The sequence below is a fragment of the Seriola aureovittata genome, chromosome 12, assembly GCF_021018895.1.
Source record: "Seriola aureovittata isolate HTS-2021-v1 ecotype China chromosome 12, ASM2101889v1, whole genome shotgun sequence".
Lineage (NCBI taxonomy): Eukaryota > Metazoa > Chordata > Actinopteri > Carangiformes > Carangidae > Seriola > Seriola aureovittata.
Genome location: NC_079375.1, coordinates 3,639,792 through 3,665,798, shown reverse-complemented (window position 1 = coordinate 3,665,798; position 26,007 = coordinate 3,639,792). Strand labels below are relative to the sequence as shown.

Sequence of the window (26,007 nt, the reverse complement as noted above, 5' to 3'; positions counted from 1 at the left end):
GGGAGTTTACATTTAAAAAGAGAAGGAATTACAAAATTACAACTCACTTATTTCACACAAAAGCCCCAAAGCTATTGAGACAAGGCACTCCCTCCCCGTGTGGTTTCCCGACCCCATCAGCGTTAAACCGAGGCTCTGCTTACCGTAAGTCAGCACGTAGAGCGGCTTGCCGTTGGTGTCCATGGTGGTGAGACAGGGGGCCTTCGGGGAGATGGTGCCCCACCTCTGCAGGGCCGCCTCCAGAGACGGGGGCCAGTTGGTTACTACACCCAGCTGCTCGCCCCGCATGACCACCATCTGGGCCCCCTCGGCCTTGGGCTGGTTGGGGTCTGGCTGCTGGACTGGAGGCCAGGAGAAGATGGAAGAAGGGGAGTGGGTGGGAGAAAGATCAGATATTAAATTTGCTTATGATTTGAAACACAATTTTATGCATTTTTCTTATTGTCAACAAATCCAATGAAAAGACCAAAACCAAAAATAAGTGAATCCTTTGGGGACGTGTTGTCTGTGTATTCAGAGCCTGATATATCTTATTCTCCTGTGTCAGTGCGCCATTTTCTCCAAACACTATGAAAAACACATTGATGGGCCTACTGTTGCCCTCGGCGACAGATCCTTTTATATAGAATATGTAAAATATCTTGGCGTCTGGTTTGACAGTAATCTAAGTTTTGAGCAGCACACCACAAAACCTGTACAATATTGATGACAGAAACTATTTTACACACTTTTATCTGATCACGTCTGGATTACTGTAACAGTCTTTTTACTTGTCTTACCCAAAAACCTATTGATTGTCTCCAGACTGTACAGAATTCTGCTGCCAGGCTTTTTTAGGGCCCCAACATGATTTCCACAACAGGTCGGCGGAATCTGTGATCTCCTTTAAGACCCTTCTTACACCGTGCTTTTAACAGAGAGCTTTTCCTGGTTTTAACTTCCCTTCAAGTGTTTTATTTCTCTCAGTACTGTTTTTTATGCTCCTGATTGTTTTAATTGTTCTATCTGTTCTCTTTGCTTTGAAATCCATTGATTGTATTGATTCTATTTTATTTCTGCTATTGTTAAGCACTTTGTTTTTGAAAAGTGCTCTATAAATAAAGACTATTATTAAAATAGCACAGAATATAGACTTATCTTGCAATCTGTTGAGTAGTGACAGAAAATATTAAAAGTAACTTGCTTTTTTAAGTCTTCCTTTTACTTTAAATAAAGCCTTTTTATACATGCAGACTGGCTTATGATTTTTTATAGCAAAATCCTGATGTAATACATCTAACAGCCATTTAAATGAATAATTCTTCTACAAATTTAAAAAGGTACAGAGCGATGTTTCAAAGGTGATGTATAAAAGAGGAATTATTCATCTAGCAGCTCAACTGTAGGCTCCTCAGAAACCCAATATCATGATGATAATACAATGTTTTTTAAATGAAATGATCATCCTCTGATTATGAGTTAACGTTTGATTTGATTGAAGAGCATGTGCGTGAGGAATGATGCAACACGTTCATCACCGCTGTATCACAGAGAACGATCACAGGAAGGACATGAAGCCAAAACACCATGTTAATGCGTCTTAATGTCACACCGAACCAAACAGAGTCTTTCCAACATTTGCTATTCACGTTTAAATTATGAATTCACTTCTGGCTCTCGCAGCAGCTTTTGACATTGAAAAGAAAAGGAAATATTTATCAGTTAGAATTAGTTTTGTCACAACAGACATCAGGAGACGGGGGTTTTGGCGACGGTGATTTGTCCTTGTGGATAATTTTTCAGCAACATTTTAATATTTACCTGAAGTTATCAACATGAGAAGAAAGACATTAAAAAGGCTCCATTCCCACTGGGGCCTTCCTGGCCTTCCTTGTGTGTATATTTGCGGTTATTTCAACTATCAGCAAGGCCACAATTACTATTAATGTCCTTACTTGCAAATTATAATCAATTATAATTAAATTCTTTTTTGTGCTCTGTTGTATGCTATTCTTTAGTTAGAGTTATGAGTGTTGTTGTGGCCCTTTAACCACTTCCCTGCTGCCAAACAGTCACTAAACAGCTAGTAATAACCTCCTCGCGGTTGTATCCCTCCACCAACCAGCCAAGCTGCAGGAAATAAGGTCACAATCTCCTCTTCCTGAGTTACAGTCATGTCACAGTGAAGTTAACCTTTGACCATTTGGATATAAAATGTCATCACTTCATCATCTATTAGACATTTGTGTTAAATTGTGTCATAATTAGTAAATTAATTTGGGAGTTATGGCCGAAAATGTGTTTTGGTGAGGTCACATGACCTTGACCTTTGACCTTCGACCACCACATACTGAACAGTTCATCCTTGAGTCCAAGTGAATGTGCGAGATGTAATGAAATTCCCTCTGGGTGTCACATTGCATTCACAAAAATGTGAGGTCATTGTGACCTTGACCTTTGACCTTTACTCACCTGAATCTAATTAGTTAATCTTTGAGTCCAAGTGAATGTTTGTGGCAAATCTGAAGAAACTCCCTCGAGGTGGTCTTGAGATATCACATTCAAGAGGCCAAAACATGTTTTGTGAGGTCACAAGCGACCTTGACCTTTGACCACATAAATCTAATCAGTTCAACCTTGAGTCCAAGTGGACATTTGTGAGAAAATTTGAAGAAATCCCCTCAAACCATTACTGAGATATTGTGTTCACGAGGACGGACGGACAACCCGGCCCTGGCTGTCGCCGGCGCGGAGGCATAAACATATGACGTAGCATGAAACAAAATGTAAAACACAAGGAAGTAAAATAAAAATTAAATACATAAAAAAGACGGATGAGAAAACTTTAAAAAGGTTTACCAGGCCTAAGCTCAAACATGTTTTAGAAGGAAAGAGAGTGAGGTAGTTACCCTCCAGCAGCTCTTCAAAGTCGTCCACAAAAAACTCTCTTAGCGGCGGCCGTTTGGGTCTCTTCAGGGTGTTGACCAGCTGCTGGATTTTGGCTGAAACTCTGCTGCTGACGGGAACACCTGCAGAGGAGGAACACACACAAAAACACACACTTTAATATAAATCCCAAAACTAATTGTGCTTTCACAGGTGCACAAGTGAAGTAGCCGTCGCTTTCGCATTCCACCCAGCAACACGCTGAGTGCATCCCCCGAGCCTTGAATCCACATTGGAGCGGCACGCTTCAACAGAGCTGCTGCTAAACGTGACAGTCACTGATGGGGTAGAGGGGAAAAAGGCATGTGAGATGAAGGATGGGTACAGATTGCTCTTTCAATGTAACAGAGTGAGGCGCTTTAAGACGAACAGGTGGGATGAGAGTGTAGGTGCTGACATCTGGATGTAAACAGATGTTTTGGCATACAGACATGAGTGCTGACAACATTACAATGAAGAACGTAAAGTCCTGTGCAGAGGCAGGTCATGTACGCCTGGTGTGCAAACTTTCCTTGAAAATGTTTTTTTTTTTTCTGTCATCATCATTTTTCTGGTTTTGTATCTTAGAATAAAGTAAAAGAAACGAAATAATGTTTATCCTGTTTTCTCCACTACAATACCTTGATATAAACTCTGTGGCTTGTGTAAGGGAGAGCACAAATAAATACTTGCAGACACACTGCACATAGAGTACATGTCAATTTGCAATCATGAAAATACAACTCGATACAAAGCAAAAAAAAAAAGGACAGGATATAATTCCTTTAGGTGTGAAAGAAAACATCTTTTCAACAAAACCAAGAATTCAAGCCGGCCAGGAATTTCGTCATTTTAGGGGCGAGGTCATTTGGCCTTCGATGTCACAGAAACTTTTATGGCACAAATGCTTTTGAGTGATTTGATGTCTACAAATAAATAACTTGACTTTCTGATAAGAAAAAACAAGAAGATGACACAAATGAAAATTACAAATGAATCCCTTTTTGTATAAATAAAAATGACATATTTTAAGATGCAGCCCATTATCATGTGTCAATTAAGCTACATCATGTTATCATGTTTCAATTTACCAGAATCTATAAATAGCCATGTGTAATGTTAATGGATTTGCTTTCAGAAAACCTCATCACTTTCAGCAGATTAATGTAATGGCCAAGGCCAACGTGGTTGCCATGAAATTCAAGTTGACCGTGAAAATGTTTGTTTTTCAGTGCTGGACGGTTTCACGTCTGTCTGAAGGAGTTAACGCTGAAGGCAAAGTGAATTATACTCATAGTATTTGCATAAATTTGACCTCTAGTATATATTGCAGCCTGTTTTTATGCAATGTACCATTTGTATAGATGTATTTTATTGTCTGTTTATGAATCAGATTTTTTTTGGGGGGGAAAAATTTACATGACATGTCTTTGCCTCCTTCGTTGCTGCCCAGGGCTGAAACCTCATCCGCTCACATCTGCATTTACTTCACTTGCAATTGTCCACACCACAAAAAATTGGCTTTGCATTCAGACTGAACACATTTTAGCATCAAACACTGTCACATTCAGGGTCAGACAGGGCAATAAAATGTGTCGAAACAAAAAGTCTATGCTCAAACAGCACTGTCCTGCGAAACAAAAACAAACCATCAACAAGGAGGTGAGACTTTAGCTTTATAAAAAATATTCCAGTAGTTTTGGTTTAAATGATAAGAAATCTTCAGGAAGTATTTGATTATACATTGGAAATGTTTGATAATGTTTTATAGGACAGTAATAGCAGTAAAATGTCTCCAAACACCAGATAAATAGGGGGAAAAAATCCTCACAAAAAGGTTAATGTGTTAAGATGTATAATCCAGTGCAGGGAACAAACAGAGGGCAACAGACTTAAGTGAAATCTCTGCTCCCACACAATGAATCAAAAGTTAAATCCTCAAAAATCCAAAGACAAATAGTTTATGATACAACTCGGTTTGACTAAAGCTCATCTCTGAAAACAAAAAAGCGTGAGAGCCATTGTAAGCTTGACAATAAAAAGATTCAGACTCTCTGATGAAATCCTCTCAGCGCTTTGAAAGAGAGCCTCAGCTTTGTCGCGTCTCTTTCAGCCAAACATCCCGATAAGCTTCCATCTGTAAACTCTGGCGCCCGATCTGTCGAGCCACTTCGCTGTGAGCTGCGTTCAACACCTCCGTCCACGGCTGCATCAGCCAGACCGTAGCTTCGGATGAATGACTTCGGTCTCGGAAACTATGAACCAGGAGTCTGCAGAAACATCTGGATTCGTATTTTCTGATGCTAAAAAGCATTTTAAACATGTGCTGATGTTAAAAGAGCTGGCTGATGCAACTCTGAATGATGATAATTTAGTCGACAAATGGAGGTGTCAGATTCTGCTGCTATGATTTGTTGTTCTGTTCAGACCTTAATGGATCGTTCTGCAAGAGTGACAAACCAGACTGTGATGGAAAAACTGCTCCCTGCAGAGCTTCATTGATGATTGTTCTGAACTTTTTCTCTTTTCATTATGAAAAAGTAAACTCGAATAAAAACTATTTCATATTTGGAAACAATATAATGGGTTTCACAGGCAATTTCAAATAAAGATAAAATATGTACAAAACCTGGAAACATTAAAAAAGAAGAAAAAAAAGACATACAATAAATAAATAACAAATAGGATATAAAAAAATAAACTGTCAAAGACGAAGTCATTAATTGTATGTAGGAGAAGACGTTTCTTATAAAAGTTCAGGAAACCCCCCCCCCCCCAAAAAAAGACCGGACTTTTGATGACTTAAGTTTTCCAAAGAAAGGACACTAAACATGGATGTGCCAGAGTGTCCTAATCGAATTCAACCATCAGCAAAAAGCTGGTATACATTCAGTGACTCATGATCTTGTAATACAAACACAACACCATTGTCAAGCATTTTCTTGAGAAGTCCTCCAGTTGCTCATAAGGTCACACTCGCATGAAGGAAAAAAACTGTTTAGAAAATCAAGCTTCCAGAAAATAAACAATGTGGCAATTTAGTTAGAAAGTCTTTGAAGAACTGATATGCAGAATCACATTCATAGTTCCATGTGAAGATATACACGCAATACATCAGAAAGATTTTGATCTCGAATACAATATCATACAGATTTCAATAGACATTGACGCAAAATTTCAGAACATCCAAAAGGCAGGAGTCGCCTGTTGAACGCTGGAACGAGTATGGCTGTACATGAACCTGTCTATTTCAAGTGGGCAAAAGCCTTTTTTATATCAAATCTTCCCAACAGCTGATGATTACACTTAATGTTGCATGAAAATCTGCTTAAAAGAGTTCAATGTTGTGCTCTTACAAAACGTACCTGCCTCCTAGATTTTTTATGAACTGCTCATATCTGTGTTTGTCTCATAAAATCTGTAAATGAGTTTTCATGGGCAAACTCTAAATAAACTCAGCTCCGTTTTATATTGATTTTCCCTTTAATAGGTGCTTCAGTTCATAAACACAGGACTTTTTACCTTGAAAAGCTGGAACTATGCTTGCTCATCATTTACTTATTGTTGTTGTTATCATTTTTTCCTAACTCCTCTCCACAGACGGTACTCCCCGCCCTGACTCACCGTCTCCGGTCTCCATCAGCTCGGCGTTGCCGTACTTGGGCGTCTGTCTCTGGGCCGCGGTGCCGGCGCCCGGGGCTCTCTCCACCTGGATCCCATCGGTGGCGGTGGTGTTGGCGGTGTTGTTGGTGTAACCGGTGACATCTGGAGGGGCAGAGTGGTTCTCTGGGATGTGAGAAAACGGGGGGGATCGAGGAGGGAGGGAAGGTCTGGTTAGTACCCCCACACCCCCACACATTCTGCTGTTAAAACATTTTTAATGGGGATTCTTACAACCAAGACGAGATACATGACAGTGATTGGGGTTAATTATGTTGTTAGTTCAAATAGACATCCCACTGCTATAGTACAAGAGGATAATAAGGATTTTTACACACCAGTTAGCTTAGAACACAGAGAACAGGAACATTATCAGAAGAAGATTTAAGTGTTCTTGCTCACGCTGGAAACTGCAGCTGCAGGGTAATAATTACTTGCTTCTGAAATCTCGTTTGGCAGCTACAATTAAAGTTGAAGCACTGTAAGTAGCTGAAGTGTATGCGCTGAATTGTGAGGAAGTTTCAGCTGAACTGCAACTGGTGAAATTAGCTGAAGTGTCTTCTGAAGTGCAAGTAATGAAAAAAGTTGAGGTGTCTGTCGAAGCGACTCTTCTGTAGGAAATGTTGCAGGTAAATTGTAAAATGCCGTACAGGCTGAGGGTTGTGTTACACTTTGTAACTTCAGAAACAAAAGTGAGGCAACAACGGATCAAAACTTAACAGAAACAATGTCCTGCACCCAAAGCTAAAATGAAGTAAAATCCTGTAGACATTATTATTTATCCTCAGACTAAATAACAAATGTTTCTCTCCAATGGACAGGAAGTTATTCAGCTAAAGCACACTGCGAAGAGTTAGCACAAGAGAATTAAAATCCCTGATTAGTATCTGTGGTTGGACGATCTAACACGAACTTCCTGCAAAGAAATGTTCAGCGTCAATGAGAAGCAGTACCACAACTCCCTCCAGAATCCTGCCATCAGTTCCTCACTGATTAACTTGTGTCTACAAAAAAATCCCAATCATCTCAAACTACCCATCATCACATACTGTGACGCCTGCCTCTCTATGAAGAAAAAAAAAACCCTGACTCAATTTCCTTCGACACCCACACCTCAACATTCATTTTTAGGTCATTTCACCCTATTTTGTGCTACGTTTAGAATGTGTTTCAGCCTATCTGGTGCGCCTGATGTTTCAAAGCTCCCACCATGACTCAAATACTTCACATTTACCTCTTTCATGAGGCTCGGCTGCTGTTCAACATCAAACGGTATTTACTGTTCTGCCCGAGGGATTCTTTACTTTGAGTGGTCGGAGCATGAAATGATGCAGGGGGGAGGATGTGTGGTGAATCTAAATAGTGATGCGTGTAGGTTCAGCCTGTGTGTCGTTTACTGTCCCTTTGTGTTCGCTCACTCATTTTATTCAACTCAACTTTATCCTTATGAGGGCTATGTTTGCATAATGTTCGTTTTTACGACTGTTTTCAAAAATGTTCAAAAAAGGGCTTTATGTGATGGAGGCATAGAGAACAGATGCTCAATATTTTGCTACAATTAGCATTCAGTCAAGTCTTAACTGGAATAACTCACTCCCACCTTTACTCTTAAAAGTGCAAATTCTGAAAGTGGAATTATGTTGTCGTAAATGAAAGAAGGAACAACAACAAAATGAAGGAACGTAGGCAAGTATCTCTACCGAATGATAGTGGCAATGGTGGCGGACCAACTGACGTACCTCCACAATGGCTCATATCTGAGATGAAGAAATGAATAGAGAGGATTGAGTACATGACCTTTGCCCTGAAAAGTCATGTTTAAAGGCACTATTTGTAAGCTTTGCTGTTGCTTTATTGCTAATGTTAGCATTAAGAGCTGTTTACTTACCAGTCTAGAAGAAACATTGGGAGTTCAACATCAAATTTCATTCATTTACTCACCAACAGCTGTTTCCAGGTTTGGAAAGCAACCCTCTTGTTTTTCTATTTCTATCACATCTACTGAAGTTGGCATGCTAACCTGCTAGCCCTGGCCAAGTTGGACTGTCTTGTCACTTTCCGATACTGAGTCACTGTAGTGTCCAGTCTGTTTTCAGGACATATTATAACCTCTTGTGTTGTAATCGCAACGATGGCTGAAGCTCTTGGCTAGACTGGTAAGTAAACAAAGGATAATGCTAACGCTAGTTTTGTAGCAATAGCAAAATTTACAGATTGCTCCCTTATCAAGAAGTAAACAGTAGTTGACAAAAAATGGTCAAATTACTTTCTTGAGTTCTAAGGTCTCGCCATTCTGAAAAACATTTGGTTGCAAACTCAAAACTGTTTGCAACCAAAAATTTCCCAACAAAATATTGAAAGCACATCATGGGTGTGTCTAAATGATCTTTTCTATGAAACCAATTTGATTTAAAGGTACCATGAGTGTCTCACTCAGAGGCACATCAGCTGGGTGGGAGTTTGAAATCACTTATTCCAATAGGACAACAGGACAACTGCCTAATATGACATATGCATGATCCAGTAATCAACTACAGTTACCAATGGCATGATAGAGAAAGGCTAATCAAAGATAAGATGTACCTCATTACATGGCTGTGTATAAATATGTATACACTATGATATACACATCATCTTCAGGTTCTTCCAACATGAGAAGAAACTAGGGATATTCAACATAAACAAGATAAAACCAGTTAACTTATGCCAGAAAAAGTCGACATTTCACCAAAAACTTTTTCATTTGACTCCACTGAAAATCACAATTGGAGGATGTACCTCTTTTCTTTAGTTCTAAAAGACCCTCAGAAAAATGGACAGGGAGAGAGGTTGCCAATTGATTTAATCCTGAACTCTCTGCCTCCTTTATTTATTCCCTCTCAGCTTCCCACATGGAGCTCCGCAGCCTCAGTCAAGGACCAGAAGATAAAAGGGATCAAACTACTTCAGCCCACCGCCCTTCACAGCATGAAGGTTCTCTCAGTGGAAAGGCAGCAGAGGAAGTTACAGCTGAGGGGTCTTATTCAGATATGCTGCTCATGTACACAAAGAAACCACTCTGTCATCAGTCCATAATTAAATCCATTGATGATTATTCCTTTAAAACCAAGCTATTTGGTATGCTATGACTCAAAATGGTATATTGCCTGCTTTTTTAAAATGCTGACTAGAAGTTCAAGTATAAATTTCTCGTTTTGAAATAAAACTATGAATTTTCTTTAATCTGTTGGCATCTAGTTCTCCATTTTGAACACAGGTATTTTCATAATTTGAAGGCCATTCATTAAAGGATGTTGATTAAGTCTGTGGAGTTTCAGTTACTTGACCATTAACCACCAAGTCATTTTATGTCACTGGTTGTCAGCTATAACTTCTGTAATGTTTCACTTGCCAGAATTAACCTGTGAATTAAATATATTTTATTTCCTTGGGTTTTCCGTAATATGAACCTAATATTTCTTCTGTTTATTCCCAACAGAAGGGAAAAGTGAACTTCAACACCTCTTGGTCATTTTTCCAGGGAAAGAACTACAAGTCATAGCAAGTGACTTGAAATAGCAAATAGAAAAATATTAGATATTTGAAAATAAAAATGCCTGAGGAGGTTTTGGTGTATTATCTTATTTCTTTTTTCATGTTCATGTTTGTTCTTTATTGTGGTCAACTTTAGTTTTTCCAAATCAAATGTAAAAGCCTCATATCATGTTAAGTTTTGGATTTTAATAAACAGAATCTTTCAGGATTGTTATATTTTGGTTGTTATATATAATATTTAAACAGGGTATCAATAAATCTTCATATGGTATCATAAACACAATACATAACATGGTTGAAGTATGTAGAATCGTGAGTATAACATCCATATGTGGAAGTTGGGAATTAACCTGCTGCTCTATCAGCCTCCATTCTTCTGGTTTTAGTCTTTCTACCAGATGTTGAAGTAGACTTCAGGGATTTACTCCCATTTAGCTATGAGACCTTTAGTGAGGTCCAACACTGATGTTGGGGATGAGGTCTGGCTCACAGTCGCTGTTCCAGTTCATCCCAGAGGTGTTGCAGAGGGGGTTGATATCTGGACTCTCAAGTGCTCAAAGAGCTGGTTTTGTGCATGTTGAAAAAGGAAAGGGTTCTTCCCCAAACTGAGGGAACTGAGGGGCAAAACTGAAACCAGCGGTAAAACAATACAGTATTGAATGCTTTCATCTCTTGCTCGTAGTATTCATCACTGCTGCTGTTATAATACGTACTTAATTGTACTTCTCAGTCATACAAACAGAGCTTTGCTGCACACAAACTTCCAGTGACAGAACAAAGATGTATTTTCACTCTGATCTCTCAGTCTCCCTTCTTACTTAATATTTCATCATCGCTTGTTCTCTCAGGGAGAGCGTGAGCTTCTATATGGACAGTTAGATAGCTATAACATATACACCATACATACTTTATACCGTATATTTAGGCATTTATTTACTCTTTGGGGCAAAATTCGCATGATAAAAATACTAAAATTCAACTTACTAGATTTAAACTAGTTGTATTGCCTCATTGGAAAATAGAAACTTAATCTAACTTAGTGTCTCAGTTCTCTAATTTCTTCTACTTCCTGTCATCTATGCACTCCATTTTTCATCTTGACAGTTCTATGACATCTATGAGAGGCCTGCTTTCACGCCAAACGCAAAAAAATACCGACAACTTTTTGATGCACTGAGATGCTCTTGGAAAAGTTGGTTCTCTTCCATTGATTCATGCCAATAAACCTGGCAAAAATTAAACTGAGCGTGATTGGAAAGCTTGAGAAAAACGAAAGATACATAGTGAGAGAAAAACAGAGTGAGATGATTCCCTGCAAAAGCACCGAGCCAAAGCCAGCGAGACCAAACAGAATTCTTTATCCAGACATGGACTGCATATCAATACTGCAGCGCACAGCACAGGCATGTTAATTACTGTAGCACGCTGTACATTCTGTCTCTGCAACATCTGGGCTGTCTGTTTGAGCTACACTGAAATAGACATGCTCTGTCTGAAGTCCTGTGTTGTTTATCTATGTGGGGAGGTGTGTTTGTGTGCACGCCTGTTTGTCCTTCTTCTGGACTAGTTGTGTGTTTGTGAGTGAGAGAGAGAGTTCATGCACGCGCCTCCTGTGACCTCATCAAAATGCATTTATGATGATGTGTGACAGGGAGGAATATCAGCGCTGGCTGAGGAGGATGATGATGAATACCTCCTTCACTGCTGGAATACCAATCAAGGCAGGCTGAGGGAGCTGATTCATGGACGCCTCCCACTATGGGTCAAGGAGGGTTTAAAGGTGGTTTGATGGTTAAAGATACTAAGGTTCAAAGGTCATATGTTCGAACCATGTTACTTTTTCTGACAAACGACTTCTTGCACTTGCACTTGTACGAATAATCATGGCATTGGTGATTTATTGAAATAATAGTGCATTCCATAAGAAGGAAGTAGTGTGACATAGCACCATAAAAAGTTGCAAGGATAAGGTTGGGGGTGAAAATGGCCTTGAAAAGTCAGATGTCAATCACAGGACTCATGATTTGAGGATAACATTCTGCTTCGAGCTGTCTAAGGAGTTACCTGTCAATCTGCATAGCTTCATGGCTGCACCCTGTCATGGTAACCACAGACCAGACAAAATAGAGCTACAAGATAAAAACACATCATTACAGGTGTGGAAGCAGCCAATAGTTTCCATAACTTAACCAGACCCTCAACTATGACAGATCAGAAAACACTCACGAGTCATTTCTGAAACAGTCCTTAAACCTTTAAATGTTTGGGATCGACTTATTTCATTGAAAACTTCACACTTTGCATTGTGGTACTCCATTGATTGTGGATGTTACAGTTAATATAATGCATATCCACAAACACAGGCTGCTGTCTCCCTAGGGTAGAAATAAGAGCATCACAGCCTTTTGAAAATGGTCCAATGATGCTGCATCACTGACTGTGTCTCCACTTTTTTTTTTAGTCATTTCATTCATATTTTTAATGTAGGGCTTCAAACTGTGAGTCAGGAAATGTGCCCATACCCCAGTAAAATAACACTGGCTGCTGTCGCAATGTCCCAGCAGTTGTTCCATTATTCACCGTCTGTGGAGCAGCTCCAGGATTTGTCTGTAGATGACATCACCACTACAGTCTGTTCCTGAGCAGCTGAGCTTCAATAGACGATTCAACCGAAACTCAGCTGTTTCCTACCCAGGTAGCTGGTGAGCTGCCATCTTTGTTTTGATTGGGAAACAGAAGTCTAACATGGGGAATTGATAATAAAAAAAAAATAAAAAAAAGTTTTATCATTCAGCCAACCCCATGTCCGTGTATTCACAGCAGCAGGGTCAGTGGGATGTGGTTGGGTGGATGGTAGAGTTGTGCAAAATGTATTTGCGGTTGCAGTTTAGTTGTGGAGATACATAATTTTGAGGAGACAATGTTGCAGATGGAATATTTTTTCATGTAGATGGTTAGACAAGAAGGTGACCTGCTACCTCTGTGAGCCAAATGTATACTATTACATGAAAGGCACAAACAGGGGCTAGGACTCTGACATGACTTTGCCTTCCAATCTTTGGATTGTCTTGTTGTTGAGAAAGCAATACAAATAAACGTACCTCGTCTCCCCTTTAATTCAGACTTTACCCAGCAACCGAACGAGTCAAGAAGTAGTATCACAAGAAACCTGTTGAGTAACATCCAGGGACTTTTGGTTGCACCAAAACTGCTGAACTGTTATTCTACAGAGACCACTGAGTTTTCCCCCTGGAAGATATACAGCAATGACAGGAGGCTAAGCTACAGCGCAATCCTAAATGATCCCCTCCAGACGGCAGCCTTAATTACATTGAACATGGGAACGCTTCCATAGCGGTGTTAATGGATTCAGGATTTATATTTTTTTCTGGCAATGATGAATAGCTGATTAAAGGTTTGGTATTAAGCCTTTTTATTTTTTATTTTTAAAGTGAATGCTCATTGTTCCCAGCAGCATGGGTCACTGTGTTTTCTCAAGCAATCTAAAAGAAATGGGAGGGAGCCACTTCAATAAATGAGAGCATCAGCTGCTGATTTTTCACATGCCAGACATGGAGCTGTGCCAAAGCATCAAGTTGGCTAATGGAGTCTTGGGGTTGTAGCTACCTCTTAAAATATAGAACAAATATTACTTGATGAGTCCATGTTATTCAATTTTTCTTTAAGTCTGGCTGATAATAAGAACCTTTCTTCACCAGACAAAAAGCAGCAGTTAAAGTCTTTGATAGAGTATTTGTGATTGCAGGCAGCAGATTGTAAGAATGCTGCATAAAACAAAAGACTGACACAAAACTAAAAAGAGGAAGCAGGCAGACAGCCTACATTCCACTACCATCTGCTTTCTGGCTTAGATGAAAAGCCATTTTGAAAGCAGATTGACTCTGGTTGAGCAAACAACTAAAAACATGCTGCATAATTAGCCAAATCAATACACAACACCAAACAGAGTAACCTTGACTACAGGGACGACTCATTCAGACAAGCTGCTATCTAGCCTCCTTAAAAGCATTGCTGATTTTCCTCATCAACAATTTGCACTCTGAAAAAGCTGTTTTCATGCATCTACAACAACGCTCAATGCTATTCCAAGCAAGGTTAGCATTGACATTATGCTTTCTGAACTTTCACAACATGGCTAAGCACAAATTTAATTAGCAGGGAACAACCAACTTGAACAGCAAGCGTATGACGGAGAGATGATCCACTGAAAATGATGAGGGACGAATACGACATCCCTGCCTCGCGCCAAGGGATGGCAGCAGACTGACCCTGCTTCTCTGCTCTCCGCCAAGCCATGCTCCGACCTCAAACTTACCAAAGCGTCGTGGCCCAGACTTTCCATTCTCTACCATAGCAGTTGGCACTGCCCTCCTCCTCCTCCTCCTGGGGGAGAGGTGGGTTAAAAGGCCTGCATGTGAGGAACAAGAAGGGGAGTCAAGTCGTGGGTCAGTGAGGAGGACTGACGCACTTTTTTTTTCCCACAACACAGTCATCAAAGCTGAATCGTACTTTAAACATGCTTCATTTCTTTGAAATTGGGTACTATGAAAATTCACCATGATGTAGAAGAACATCTGTAAATGTGTTTTCTAAAAAGAGCAGGAAACTCTGGTGAATTTGCAACTAAACAGGTGTCCATTGTTGGTTAGCTTTTAGAAATGCCATTAATTGTTGTTGACTGATTTATTTTAGTAGGTATTTAAATAGTCTGGCCGTGTTTCATCACAAGAAAAGTCTAAACAGAGAGCTCAGCGCTCACCTTGCTGTTACCTATGATGTCTGATTTCATTGGTCCAGTTAGTGCTGAGAGTGAACGACTTCCTCAAGTTTGTGCAAGCTGAAACATGTAAACTTGACCAGAACTGGAACTGGTTTGATTGATTTCTTATTGGGTCAAAAGCTCTGCAAAATATATCTCAGACAGTCCTCTGTTGGCTTTACTCAGTGTGTTTGTTTGTGTATTGCTACATGCTGCATTAATGTCTTATTGTTTGGGTGTTTGAGGTCATCTGCATTTTTTCAGCAGTAACTTTATTTACATCGTACTGGGAGACCACAGCATCCCGGCATCGGGACTTTTGTGAGGGAAGTTGATGTTTTGTGTAACTTCAAATGCTTTGCACAGCACATCATGTGTATACCTTCATACTGATATGGAAAAAACAGCATTACTGCATCAAGTTTCCTGTGCCTCTAAACATATTAAATTAAGCACAGGTCATAAATCTGAAGATTTCAACTGTGAAGATTTATTTTACTTTATTTCACCTGAGTTGAGTTTTTACACATTCACTTGCAGGGACATAATATAATAACATGTGGTGATATGTTGTGATATGTCCCCTCCATGAAGTGCCACCTTTGTGGTGGAGGGGTTTGTGTGTCTCAGGGATCCTGGGAGCTGTGCTGTCAGGGGTATTAGCCCCTGATAGGGTCTCCCAAGGAAAATTGGTATCATGGGAAGAGGCTTGACTAAGAGCAATTCAATAACCACTGGATAAAAGGCAATCTTCAAGTCTGCGTCACCTCGACCGGAGTACGGAAACATGGGCACCCTCTTGGAACCAGATATGGGAGGAGAGCTCACCAGCGTCTGGTGACTGGGCCTGTGCCGGTAGGGCACAGTCTGAAAAACATTACATGGAGCCACCTCCCTATGGGCCCAGCACTTGCACGGACAGGCATCAGGTTGGGGTTGGGGTTGCAAGCCGGGCGGCAGGCCGGGTCGGGGGCCTGTGCGTACCGATCCCTGGCTTTGCAGACTGGCTGTAGGTATGCGGAATGTGACCTCTCTGGTGGGGAAGGAGCTGGAGTTGGTGCGGGAGATAAAGCAGTGCCAGCTTGATATAGTTGGGCTCATAGGGCCACGTAGAATCTGTATTTGTTCTCATGATGTTGAGAACTGTGTCTATTTTAGAGCTAAGAGCTTGAGAGTAACAATATTTCAACTTTCATCAAAACAGCACCACATGCCTCTAAAGGCTTTTCAATAATCACACAGCAACAGCAGCAGCAGCACAAACAAGCACTTAGTGCTGTTATCTGTTCAGAAAAAAAATACCCAGTGACACAAACACAGTGTGAAGCTAAACTCAACCAAGAGTCGACCATAACAACCAGATTGTCTACAGAGATCCTGTAAAAGGGATCTGCAACCTGGAGGAAAATGTGGAGGGATGAAAGGAGTGACAACAAATTGGAGGAGATATGGGAGGAACAAAAAGTTATCTGCACATGCAGGCAGAGCGGCTCTGATAAGAGCTGACTGAAAAACGAGGCTGGAATGAGGGTGTACGGAAAACAATCTCCCTTAAGTATTTACATGCACACACTGAAAACACTGGAGACCTGGACCGCTGTGGCCTTGAACAAGGGAATGAGAAACAGAGCTGCAACCCACACTGAGTATCACTCTGTGATGAACATGAACTCATTAAAACAAAAAAAGAAAGAGCTCATTGAACTGAAAAATGCACAAGAACATGATATCAGCTGTGAACAGCAGACCCGCACCGAGGACGGAGTGAAAGTCATCAACCAGCAGTCAGTGAACAGCTTGAGAAAGATCAAGGAGGACATTCACGTCTGATGCCACCTGTTATCACATGACCAAACTTCCACACTTATACTCAGATCAGGCTCTGCGATATCCTCGTTTTTGAGATGTCCCCGTGTCCGACTAGGTGACCATAGCATCATGAATCTTCGCAGAGCTTTGGCCAAGTGACATGGGGGAGTACACACTGGACCTGGACCAGTTTTCATCCATCTGTTGACCATTTTTAATTTAATTTGGAAATGGCAGAAATTCAAAAATGAGTCAAATATCATAAAAGGTTTGGCTAAGGTCGGAAAGTTTGATAAAAAGTGACACAGTTGAATGGAGACAGATTTAATTATGACATAAAAAATTATTTCTTAATTTACACCCTTCACACAAACACTTATTATCCTTTATCTATGACACGCTGGCTGGTGTAAGACACGCCCTTCTTGACAAAAATGCTTGGGAGCAAGATTTAAACCTTCCCCAGTCAGACGACATGTGGGATTCAATTTTGAAGCTTGTTAATTCAACATCGCTCTGACATTGCCCGGCATTGTTTGTTACAGTTTAAAGTGGTGCATAGGGCCCATGTACCAAAGCCAAACTTTCTCGTATATACCCAGATGTGAATCCCTGTTGCGATAAATGTAAAAGAGGTGAAGCCCCCCTCATTCACATGATGTGGACTTGTCCTAGTCTGGGAAAATACTGGAAGGATGTTTTCCACAGCCCATTTCTCATCCTCAATTTTGACTTTGACCCAACTCCCTGGTCGCCCTTTTTTGGCGTTATGGGAGAAAATTAAGCACGCTGGACTCCAAACAAACGCCACATGCTGTCTTTTGCCTCTCTTTCAGGTCAGAGTGCAGTATTACTTAGATTGAGGGACCCTGCCCCGCCCACCCATGCTCAATGGCTGAGGGACATTATGTCCCGTTTAAGTCTTGAAAAGGTCCGCTACTCAGTCTATAACTCAAACAAAAAGTTCCTGTAGATATGGGGACCCTTTCTAAAATACTTTCAAAATCTTCAGTCAAATTAAGGATGGATTTATATATTTATTTTCTGTCAGTTGATTTTTGTCAGTAATGCGGACTATATGGACTATAGTAGGTTATCTATTTATAAATCCCTCCTTTGTTATTGATTTATTTCCTCCATCTCAGTGTAGTTTTACATCTCCTCTCTCAGGCTTCTCTCTGGAGCTCTAGTAACAACAGGTCGTCAGAATCAGAAGAGAGGAGGCTCTGAGCCTCTCCTCTGATTGGGTGACTTTTCTGAGTGATCCAATAAAAAGAGATTTCAGGTAAACACTCAGAGAAACCAAATCCTACAAGGTTGGATGTTGGGTCCAGGTGGGCGGGGCTTGGGGCATCGCTGAGAGCAATGACTGCTTTGTTGTGACATCACAAAGTTACAGGAAGTCCTGACGGCTGGTTTTAAGGCTCAGTCTCTGAATACAGGCTGTGTGCATTTCTCTGTGGACTGAGGCTTTGATACTTTCACAGTATTAATATAGAACCTAGACCTGCTTTATAATCAAACTACACATGCATATCTACCTTTAGACTATATGGACCTATAAGATACAGAGGAATAAAAAATGCCAAATGGCAAATAAAGATACTTTTAACTTGTCGTCTATTTCCTGCTGAAAAGATTTCCCTCCTGTCATCTTCACCATCTTTCTGACTTCACTCTTTCAACCTGACTGAGTGCTGCTCTGCGGCTTTCAGCAGCTGCTCCCTCTGTAAACATCTCTCTGACTTTGCTAATTCCAGACTGCAGGGGAACGGTGACACAGGAAATCAGTGGAAATGGGGCCCAAACAAACAAACGAGCGAACCAGTCAGCGTGCAGAGAACCTTTCCCTGTCACACCCGAGCGGTGACGGAGCTCGATGCTGGCTGGGTGGAGCTGGCGGGGGCTTTCTCTCTCTCTCTCACTCTCTCTCTATCGCTCTCTCTCTCTATCTCTCTCTCTCGCTCTCTCTCTGTGCGTCTGCCCATGCGTTATCTTCAGAGCTGGAACCCAACGGTGCCAGCATGAAAACAAACCTGTCACCGCCTGAGCGTTTAGTCACGACGCTACCTGAGCAGACAGTGTGAGGAGAGGCGCAGACAGGATTGTGTGGCAGCAGTAGGCCACTGTTTCACTTTCATGTGTCTACTGTATGTTTCAAACATGGGTGGAAGCAGCCGGAGAAGAACCTCCACCCTGCTGTAGTTCTGGTGCCATGTGCCGCCCTTAGTTAGGGATTCACAATCTGTCCTTTGATTAGGACGTTTTTATGTTTCTTTTTAAATCCTCTGGGTGATATAAATCATTAAAAAAGGAAAAGATTTAAGATAAATGTCCTCTGAAAACATCATCAATAATTGTCCAGAAAACGTTGCTTCATTTACAGATTTACCGACAGAGAGCACCATCAGTAATACGTAGTAGTGCCCCTCACATGACCATGTTAGGAAGTGATGGGGAAGTGACCTGGGCAAGGTACTAAATAATGACACTTCCTCTCTGTGTGTTAGCCACAGTCTGATGCAGCTTAAGACTGTTTTAACTAGACCACTCTGCAGGCCACATACTGTATGTGTTGGTCTAGCCCTGACCTTAAATGTTTACACACATACATATCAAAGAACTTAACCAGTCCTGTGTGTGCTTTATTTGAATTTGTGCCAGAAGCCTGCTCTATTAAAATCAAGGCCTCAAATGGTTATAGCATTTACCTCCTTCCTCCCTCCCCCCCCCCCTCCCTCCCTCCCTCCCTCCACCACTCGATGGCAAAAATGAATGAAACTCCCAAAAAATCGGCTCTGTTGAGATACGTTCTTTGAAAAAGGAAAGAAAGTATAAAAACCGCAGAAGGTGTTGTTTTTAAAAACATCCAAAGATTTGAGCAGCGGCAAAACTTGAAGTTTTGTAAAACTGAAGCAGAGACAATAAACACAGACTAACGGTACGTGCACAAGGATACGACCCTCCACCTAAACACACTCTGCCAACCAACATCCCCAGTTCACACTATTAAACTTCAAAGACTGAGCAGTAAGCCCACCCACCTATTACTACACACACACACACACACACACACACACACACACACACACAAACAATTCTCACTGTGGTTCTCTCAGCCAAACTCACAGTTTTATTAGAAACCTCTCAACAGCCAACTAACTTCACCTACAGCTAAGAATAAACTCAAGGACAGTTGCTTTATTTGAAGAGCAAATCAGACGGGCTTTGAAGTTCAGCTGTAGTTTTTTGGCCTTGCTGTTCCCAGACTGGGGATCAGGGACCTAGACAGGGTCTTCTTTAATTAATTGGATTGTTTATTGTTCAGATCTTAAGAAGCCAAAAGCAGAAGAAATAAATAGAAGAAATATTGTTCTAATAGGAGATTTTCTCTGTGTCACAAAGACTTTATCAGTTGGTGGTTTCTCAGTTGAGGGGTAAAACAGTATATTATCAATACACTTATCTAAGGGTGACCTGATGGCTGAATGGTTAGGGCGCTTACCACATGGGATCAAACGCCCTGTGCAGCGAGTCCCCGGTTTGACTCCCAGCCGACCAGACTGTTTACTACGTGTCATTCTCCTACTGTCTCCCTGCGTTTCCTGTCTGTCTCTACTGTCTCTATCAAATAAAGGCATGAAACGGCCAAAAATGACTTAATATACTTATTTATGATTTACCAGTGCCTGGACTTTGCTAAAGATGTCTGGATGTGGCTAAGGACTTCTGTAGTGTGTCTACACTTGGCTTTGTTTCACTGGAATCAGCTAATGGTCCCTGGCTTTTGTTATAAAAGTTTGTGTTTTGCTAAAGGTGTTTGGATCTGTGGACTTTGCTAAGAGTGTCTTGATTTTTCTGAAGTCTGATCATGATTTAAAATGAGTCAGGAGTTTTGTTGGTCTGTGTTTTCACCTCTTTGCTTAAAGAGTCTTTAGTTTGCTGTAGATGTCTGTATTCAGATTAGTCTGAAGGTGTCAGGATTAGCTCCAGGATTAGAGACATTCAGGCTACGTCCACACTAATACATTTTCATTTTAAAACAGCGTTTTCAAACAAAAACGATCTCCGTCCAGACGAGCGTTTTAGCTCCATATCAGAAACGACTTCTGTTATCGCACCTGAAAACACGCATGAGCAATCACGTACCCTGGGCACCCGTGAGACAGGAAGCAGATCGTCTACTCTGCAGTTGATTAGTTGCAAAAAATACCACGAACGAAGAACAGCAAAGAAAACTGCAGTGTTAAAATGCAGAATTTAACTGAACAACAGCTGCTAGCAAAGACAACGGGGTCAGTAACACTAGTCATTTATTATCTATGTTGTATTCACCATTGGTAGTCGAGGCTGATGAGACCCAATCAGGAAGTGACCGTGGGTGTCTACGTCATTGTTTCCAAAGTCTCAATTTTCACCTGTCCAGACTACAACACAACGCCGGAGATCTTAAACTAAAACTAGGCCAGTATTATTTCTAAAAGTGTGGACGGGAGGTGAAAACGAAGCAAGAGAGATGCGTTTTAAAACAAAAACATGGTAGTGTGGACGTAGCCTCAGACTGTTATGTCACACACCTCAGTCCAGACCTCTTACCTGTCTTGTGATGGTGGTGGTGGTGGTGATGGTGGTGACGGAGGTGGTGGTGGGCGGAGATGTGGACATGTTGTGCCAGGACATCAGCCAGCCTGCCGCCGGCCGCCCCGCTGCCCCCGCTGCGCGTGGAGGAAGAGGAGGACGAGGCCGTGGAGGAGGTGGTGGTCGTGGTGGAGGAGGTGCCGTGGATGGCGCGGCTGATCCAGTGCTCCATGCTGATGCTCCCCTCTCGGCTGGACGAGGTGCCTCCACCGCCTCCTCCTCCGTCTTCTTCTTCGCCATCGCCTCCTCCTCCTTCATCGGCGTCGCCCTGACCCTCACCCTCCGAGCCGGAAGAGGTGTCTGGAAAAAAAAAAAGACGATGGATATGAAAGAAGAGAAGAGATAAAAACTGCAGACTTTCTGTACAAGGCTGAAAGATTTAATCAAACCATAGAATCGGACCTTTGATCCCGTCCTGATACTGCTGTACACAATATGTTATATTTAGAGACAAACAGGAAGACAGAGTCTGTGTATGTCCCAGTCTGTTGTCTGTAGCCTGGAAAGGTTTCAGCTCCCATCTGTTTAGAGTCGCCGCAGGGGAGGACTGAAGTAAAGTTTGGTGTGTGTGTGTGTGTGTGTGTGTGTGTGTGTGTGTGTGTGTGTGTGTGTGTGTGTGTGTGTGTGTGTGTGTGTGTGTGTGCGTGCGCCTGTGAGTATATGGGTTTGGATTTGTGAGTGCATATTTTGCATGCGATTTCCATAATGCCCACGGCATTATGAGAGTGATAGTGGTGATATGAATAACAACAGAAGCTGACCCAGTTCTCACACCCACACACACACACACACAAACAACCAGGTACTGTAAGTGTGTGTTCACATTGTTGTTACCTCTTTGGGACCTTGTCAGGACCAGTGGTTCTCATGGGGAACAAAGCCCCAAAGTCCTACTGAGGCAAAACGTCCTGGTTGAGGCTGGTGTTGGCCACAATGAATGGAAGTCAATGGAGGTCTTAAGAAGGATTGCTGCGAATACTGTGTGTTTGTATGTGTGTATCCCTCACAGGGAAATGGCAGACACCCAGGAAAGACCAATCATCCGAACAAAGACGACAAAAAGAAGCAGGTCCTCAAACTTAAACCACCATGTAGGTTACGTGTCCCAGTCCTCAGATACTTGTGGGTTGGGTTAAAAAAAAAAAGTGCTACTACTAAAACTCATGGTAAGTAACTTCTGCCTCTTGGGGTCTCTCAATCAAAACTATAACAAAAGACAGTGTTGGGTGACGTTGTGAAGTAGCGTGGGATCATGGGAGTTGTTGTGTTCAACACCATTGCCGTCAGCTTCTCCTGGTTTGGATTCCTCCAGTGTCGGTGGTTCAGGAGGTTTTACCAGCAGCTGAATTATCCTCAGAGGTGTTCTCCTCTCCATAACAAACAAATTAGTGTTTCACCAACGTTGTACGGCGGACACAAGACGCCAGGGAAGGACTGGGAGCTGTGATTACTGCTAACCTTTGTTTAGATTTTTCTTTGAACCAGGCGTTCAGCAGGTTTTTACCAGAAGCTGAATTATCCTCAGAGGTGTTCTCCTCTCCATAACAAACAGACCAGGGGATTAAAACCAGTAGAAACACTGAATAAAGCAGTTTCACATTAAAAATAAGTGATTCACCAATGCTCTTTGGCGGACACAGGACAGGACGTCTCCAGCAGCTGGGAGCTGAGCTGTCCAACATTTCCTCAGCTTGTTTCTCTGGTAACTCCAGATCCAGACGTCCAATGACTAAAATCCTTCATCTGGTTCAAATATAGCGTTGAAAACCACCAAGGTGTAAAAGAATAAATCTTAAAAATGTGACGTGTGAAAAGTCCATTTTGACACTTCTGGCAGCCGGACAGTTTGGGACAGAAACCAGCCGTGACCATATTAAAATCATGTATTTCTCTAGGTTTGAAAATCACTGGAAACATTTGGGATAATGTAAGTACATAAATTTTTTGACATTTTAATGTGGAAACGTTACATATTATAATTTGGTTAAGGTTAGAGGACCTCATTGTAACAATAATAAACATGCAGTTAAGGTTATACACATAAACACTTCAATCCCTGCCTACCAATGCAAAACTCTGCACTTTTTTTTCCAAACCAAATGCCAGGTGATGTAAAGTTCAACAACTTTTGCTAAAGTTAATTCTTAGAACGAAGATTGTTTCCTTGTTTGGTCACTGTTACGTTAAAAAGGTGACATTTCCACTTCGTCACGGATTACAGCTGACATTTGCGCTTTAAAATGCCACGGGACTAGCCGTGGTCTCGACATGTTAAGTCCCATGGTGCTTTGCTGACATGCTTGATTGGCAAATCTGTGTCTCGTTATCAGCGGGGACCCCCACAGGGACTTCCAGGGACAAAACACAAACATGTTGACGAAAAAAATATGACGCTGCCAGGCAACACGGGAATCACACACACAAACACACAGAGAGGAAAAGTGAGAGTGAGCCGCTGACGCACAGCAGACCTTCAAAAAGCTGAAATTTATTTACCGATGTGTTGAGAAATTGAGAAAAGCCAATGTGAGCACATCAGAGTCGGCTTGTCATCTCTGCACGATACGGCACGCTGCTCGGCAACACGCGACTCTGCTGTCCTCGAATGAACCTCACTGCCTGGCAGAAAGCCGTGTGTGTGTGTGTGTGTGTGTGTGTGTGTGTGTGTGTGTGTATGTGTATGACTACTTTTACCCCTCCCTCGGGACATGTGCTTTCTAAATTTGCATGAAGGATTGTGTGTATTTCTGTGACTCCTCGTAGCTTGTTTACCTTGCCTTGTGTGAAATTAAAAAGACTCATAGGCCATGTGAATGTTCTGCACATGAGTGTGTGGACAGACACTGACACTGTGTGTGTTCACTGTGCACAGAGAAGCTGAATATGCAGGCGTGTTTTCGTATGAGGAAAATGTGTTTGTCAATGTTTCTCAACGATTTATGTTTGTGACTGTTAATTGTTGCAACCATGTGTGTCTAAAAATGTGTGTGTGTTACATTTGTCAGCTACATTTACGCATATAGGTTGTAATCTTAGCATTGCCAAGTACTGGGTGTACAAGGGGTTGACAAAATAACAGAGACACAAAAGACTGTCCAACAAGCCTTTAGCTTTCAATTTGTTAAAATATAAAGGAGATATTCTTTATTTTTCTTATTTCAAACAAATCCCATGAAAACCTACCAGGAAGTTGTGTGTGTGTATCTGCACCCTCACACATCAGTTGTTGTGCTGAGTGACATGTTCCCTCATCACAATGAACAAACACTGTGGTTTATTTAGATTCATTCCCACACCCACACACACACACACACACACACACACACACACACACACACACACACACACACACACACACACACACACACACACACACACACACACACACACACACATCGTCCTGCCGCCCCAAATCCTCACTACAGCATGAAATATGGATTAATCCGCTGCTGAAAATAGAAACTGCTACAAACTACAGTGTCCAGGTGCTGTAGGAAATTACTGAACCTTTTTCTTTTTTAATGAAACTATGTTTTAAAGAATTTTTTTTTAAGATTTATATGTTCAGCAGTGAAACATAAATCAGAGCTGCAGGCAGGGCTGGAAAGTCATAAAGTTCTGAAAGAAGAGACTCATATGTTTTTGGTTAAGGTGTGTTTATGGGATCTGATGACAATAAGATATATATAGAAGAACATTTACAATTCATCATTTTTATTAGCAACTATAATGAATAATTATTCCAATTAAAAACAGAATAAAATGTTACCTATCTCTGTCTAGTTTTGGTGAAGAAGAAGTTTGAGTAACTGTGAATATGAAGGTGTGATCATCACGCTGTGTATGTACAGTCTGCTTTAACTGATCTAATAAAACACTCCCCACATTTATCCGTTAGCTGCTGTATGGTTCATCTTTGTGTTGTTAGTCTAACTCACGCCTCGTTCCCTGAAGCTCTGTGAAGCTCGGCCCTGCACAGAGATAATGGCCTCATTATCACCCTCATTAAATGACACCAGTTCCATGAAGACATGGATGACTGGCACGCATGTTACAGGGATGGAATCAACTGTGTGTCCAGTGACATCCATATTGTGCATTTACGTATAAGCAGTATTCATCAGAAAGGTGAAGCAGGTATCGAACCCGTGACCTCAACACTCCTAGTTTCAAAAATGCAAATACATCAATATGGAGTGAAGAAACAAGGCGTTTTTTTTTTTTTGGGTGGGTGGGTGGGGGGGGGGGGGGGGGGGGGTTGTGGACATGTGCATACATGCTAACTGACAGCAGTGATGCTAGGCCAGGAGAAAATAAAAGCCCAAGGCCAAACAGAGTCCAAAACTCAAAACTAATCCATATTTATTACGGCTCAGAAGTTTCTCTGCAGGGTTTCTGTCCTTCAACCAAACCTTCCAACTAAAACCTGCATCTACAACTCCTATAAATATATAGCAGTAATAGTTGTGCAAGTATATCATAATGCATCCTCTCACAACACATCATTATTATATTATTATTATCAATCATTTGTTTACTGAATATATTAACCTCTTGAGTTACTTTCTGCAGCTTCTGCCCTGTTTAAAGCCTTTCTGTCTTTCATGGTGAAGACACAGACAGGATTACAAAATCATATTAGCATATTGTTTGTCATGAGATTTATTAATATTATAATTATC

The 26,007-nt window shown here is 41.4% G+C and overlaps 1 protein-coding gene across 11 annotated transcripts in view; it reads right to left on the bottom strand.

The window, feature by feature from the left end:
- LOC130178837 (disco-interacting protein 2 homolog C) overlaps positions 1-26,007 on the bottom strand; it is a 204,267-nt gene that overhangs the window by 55,488 nt on the left and 122,772 nt on the right. For 10 of the 11 annotated variants that reach the window (XM_056391372.1, XM_056391365.1, XM_056391368.1 and 7 more), the window contains 4 exons: positions 21,284-21,625; positions 6,529-6,690; positions 2,889-3,008; positions 144-341 (listed from right to left, as the gene is read on the bottom strand). In XM_056391372.1, the coding sequence (XP_056247347.1) occupies positions 144-341; positions 2,889-3,008; positions 6,529-6,690; positions 21,284-21,625 (822 nt within the window). The remainder of the gene's footprint in view (positions 1-143; positions 342-2,888; positions 3,009-6,528; positions 6,691-21,283; positions 21,626-26,007) is intronic. The other variant, XM_056391367.1, reaches the window with a different exon arrangement.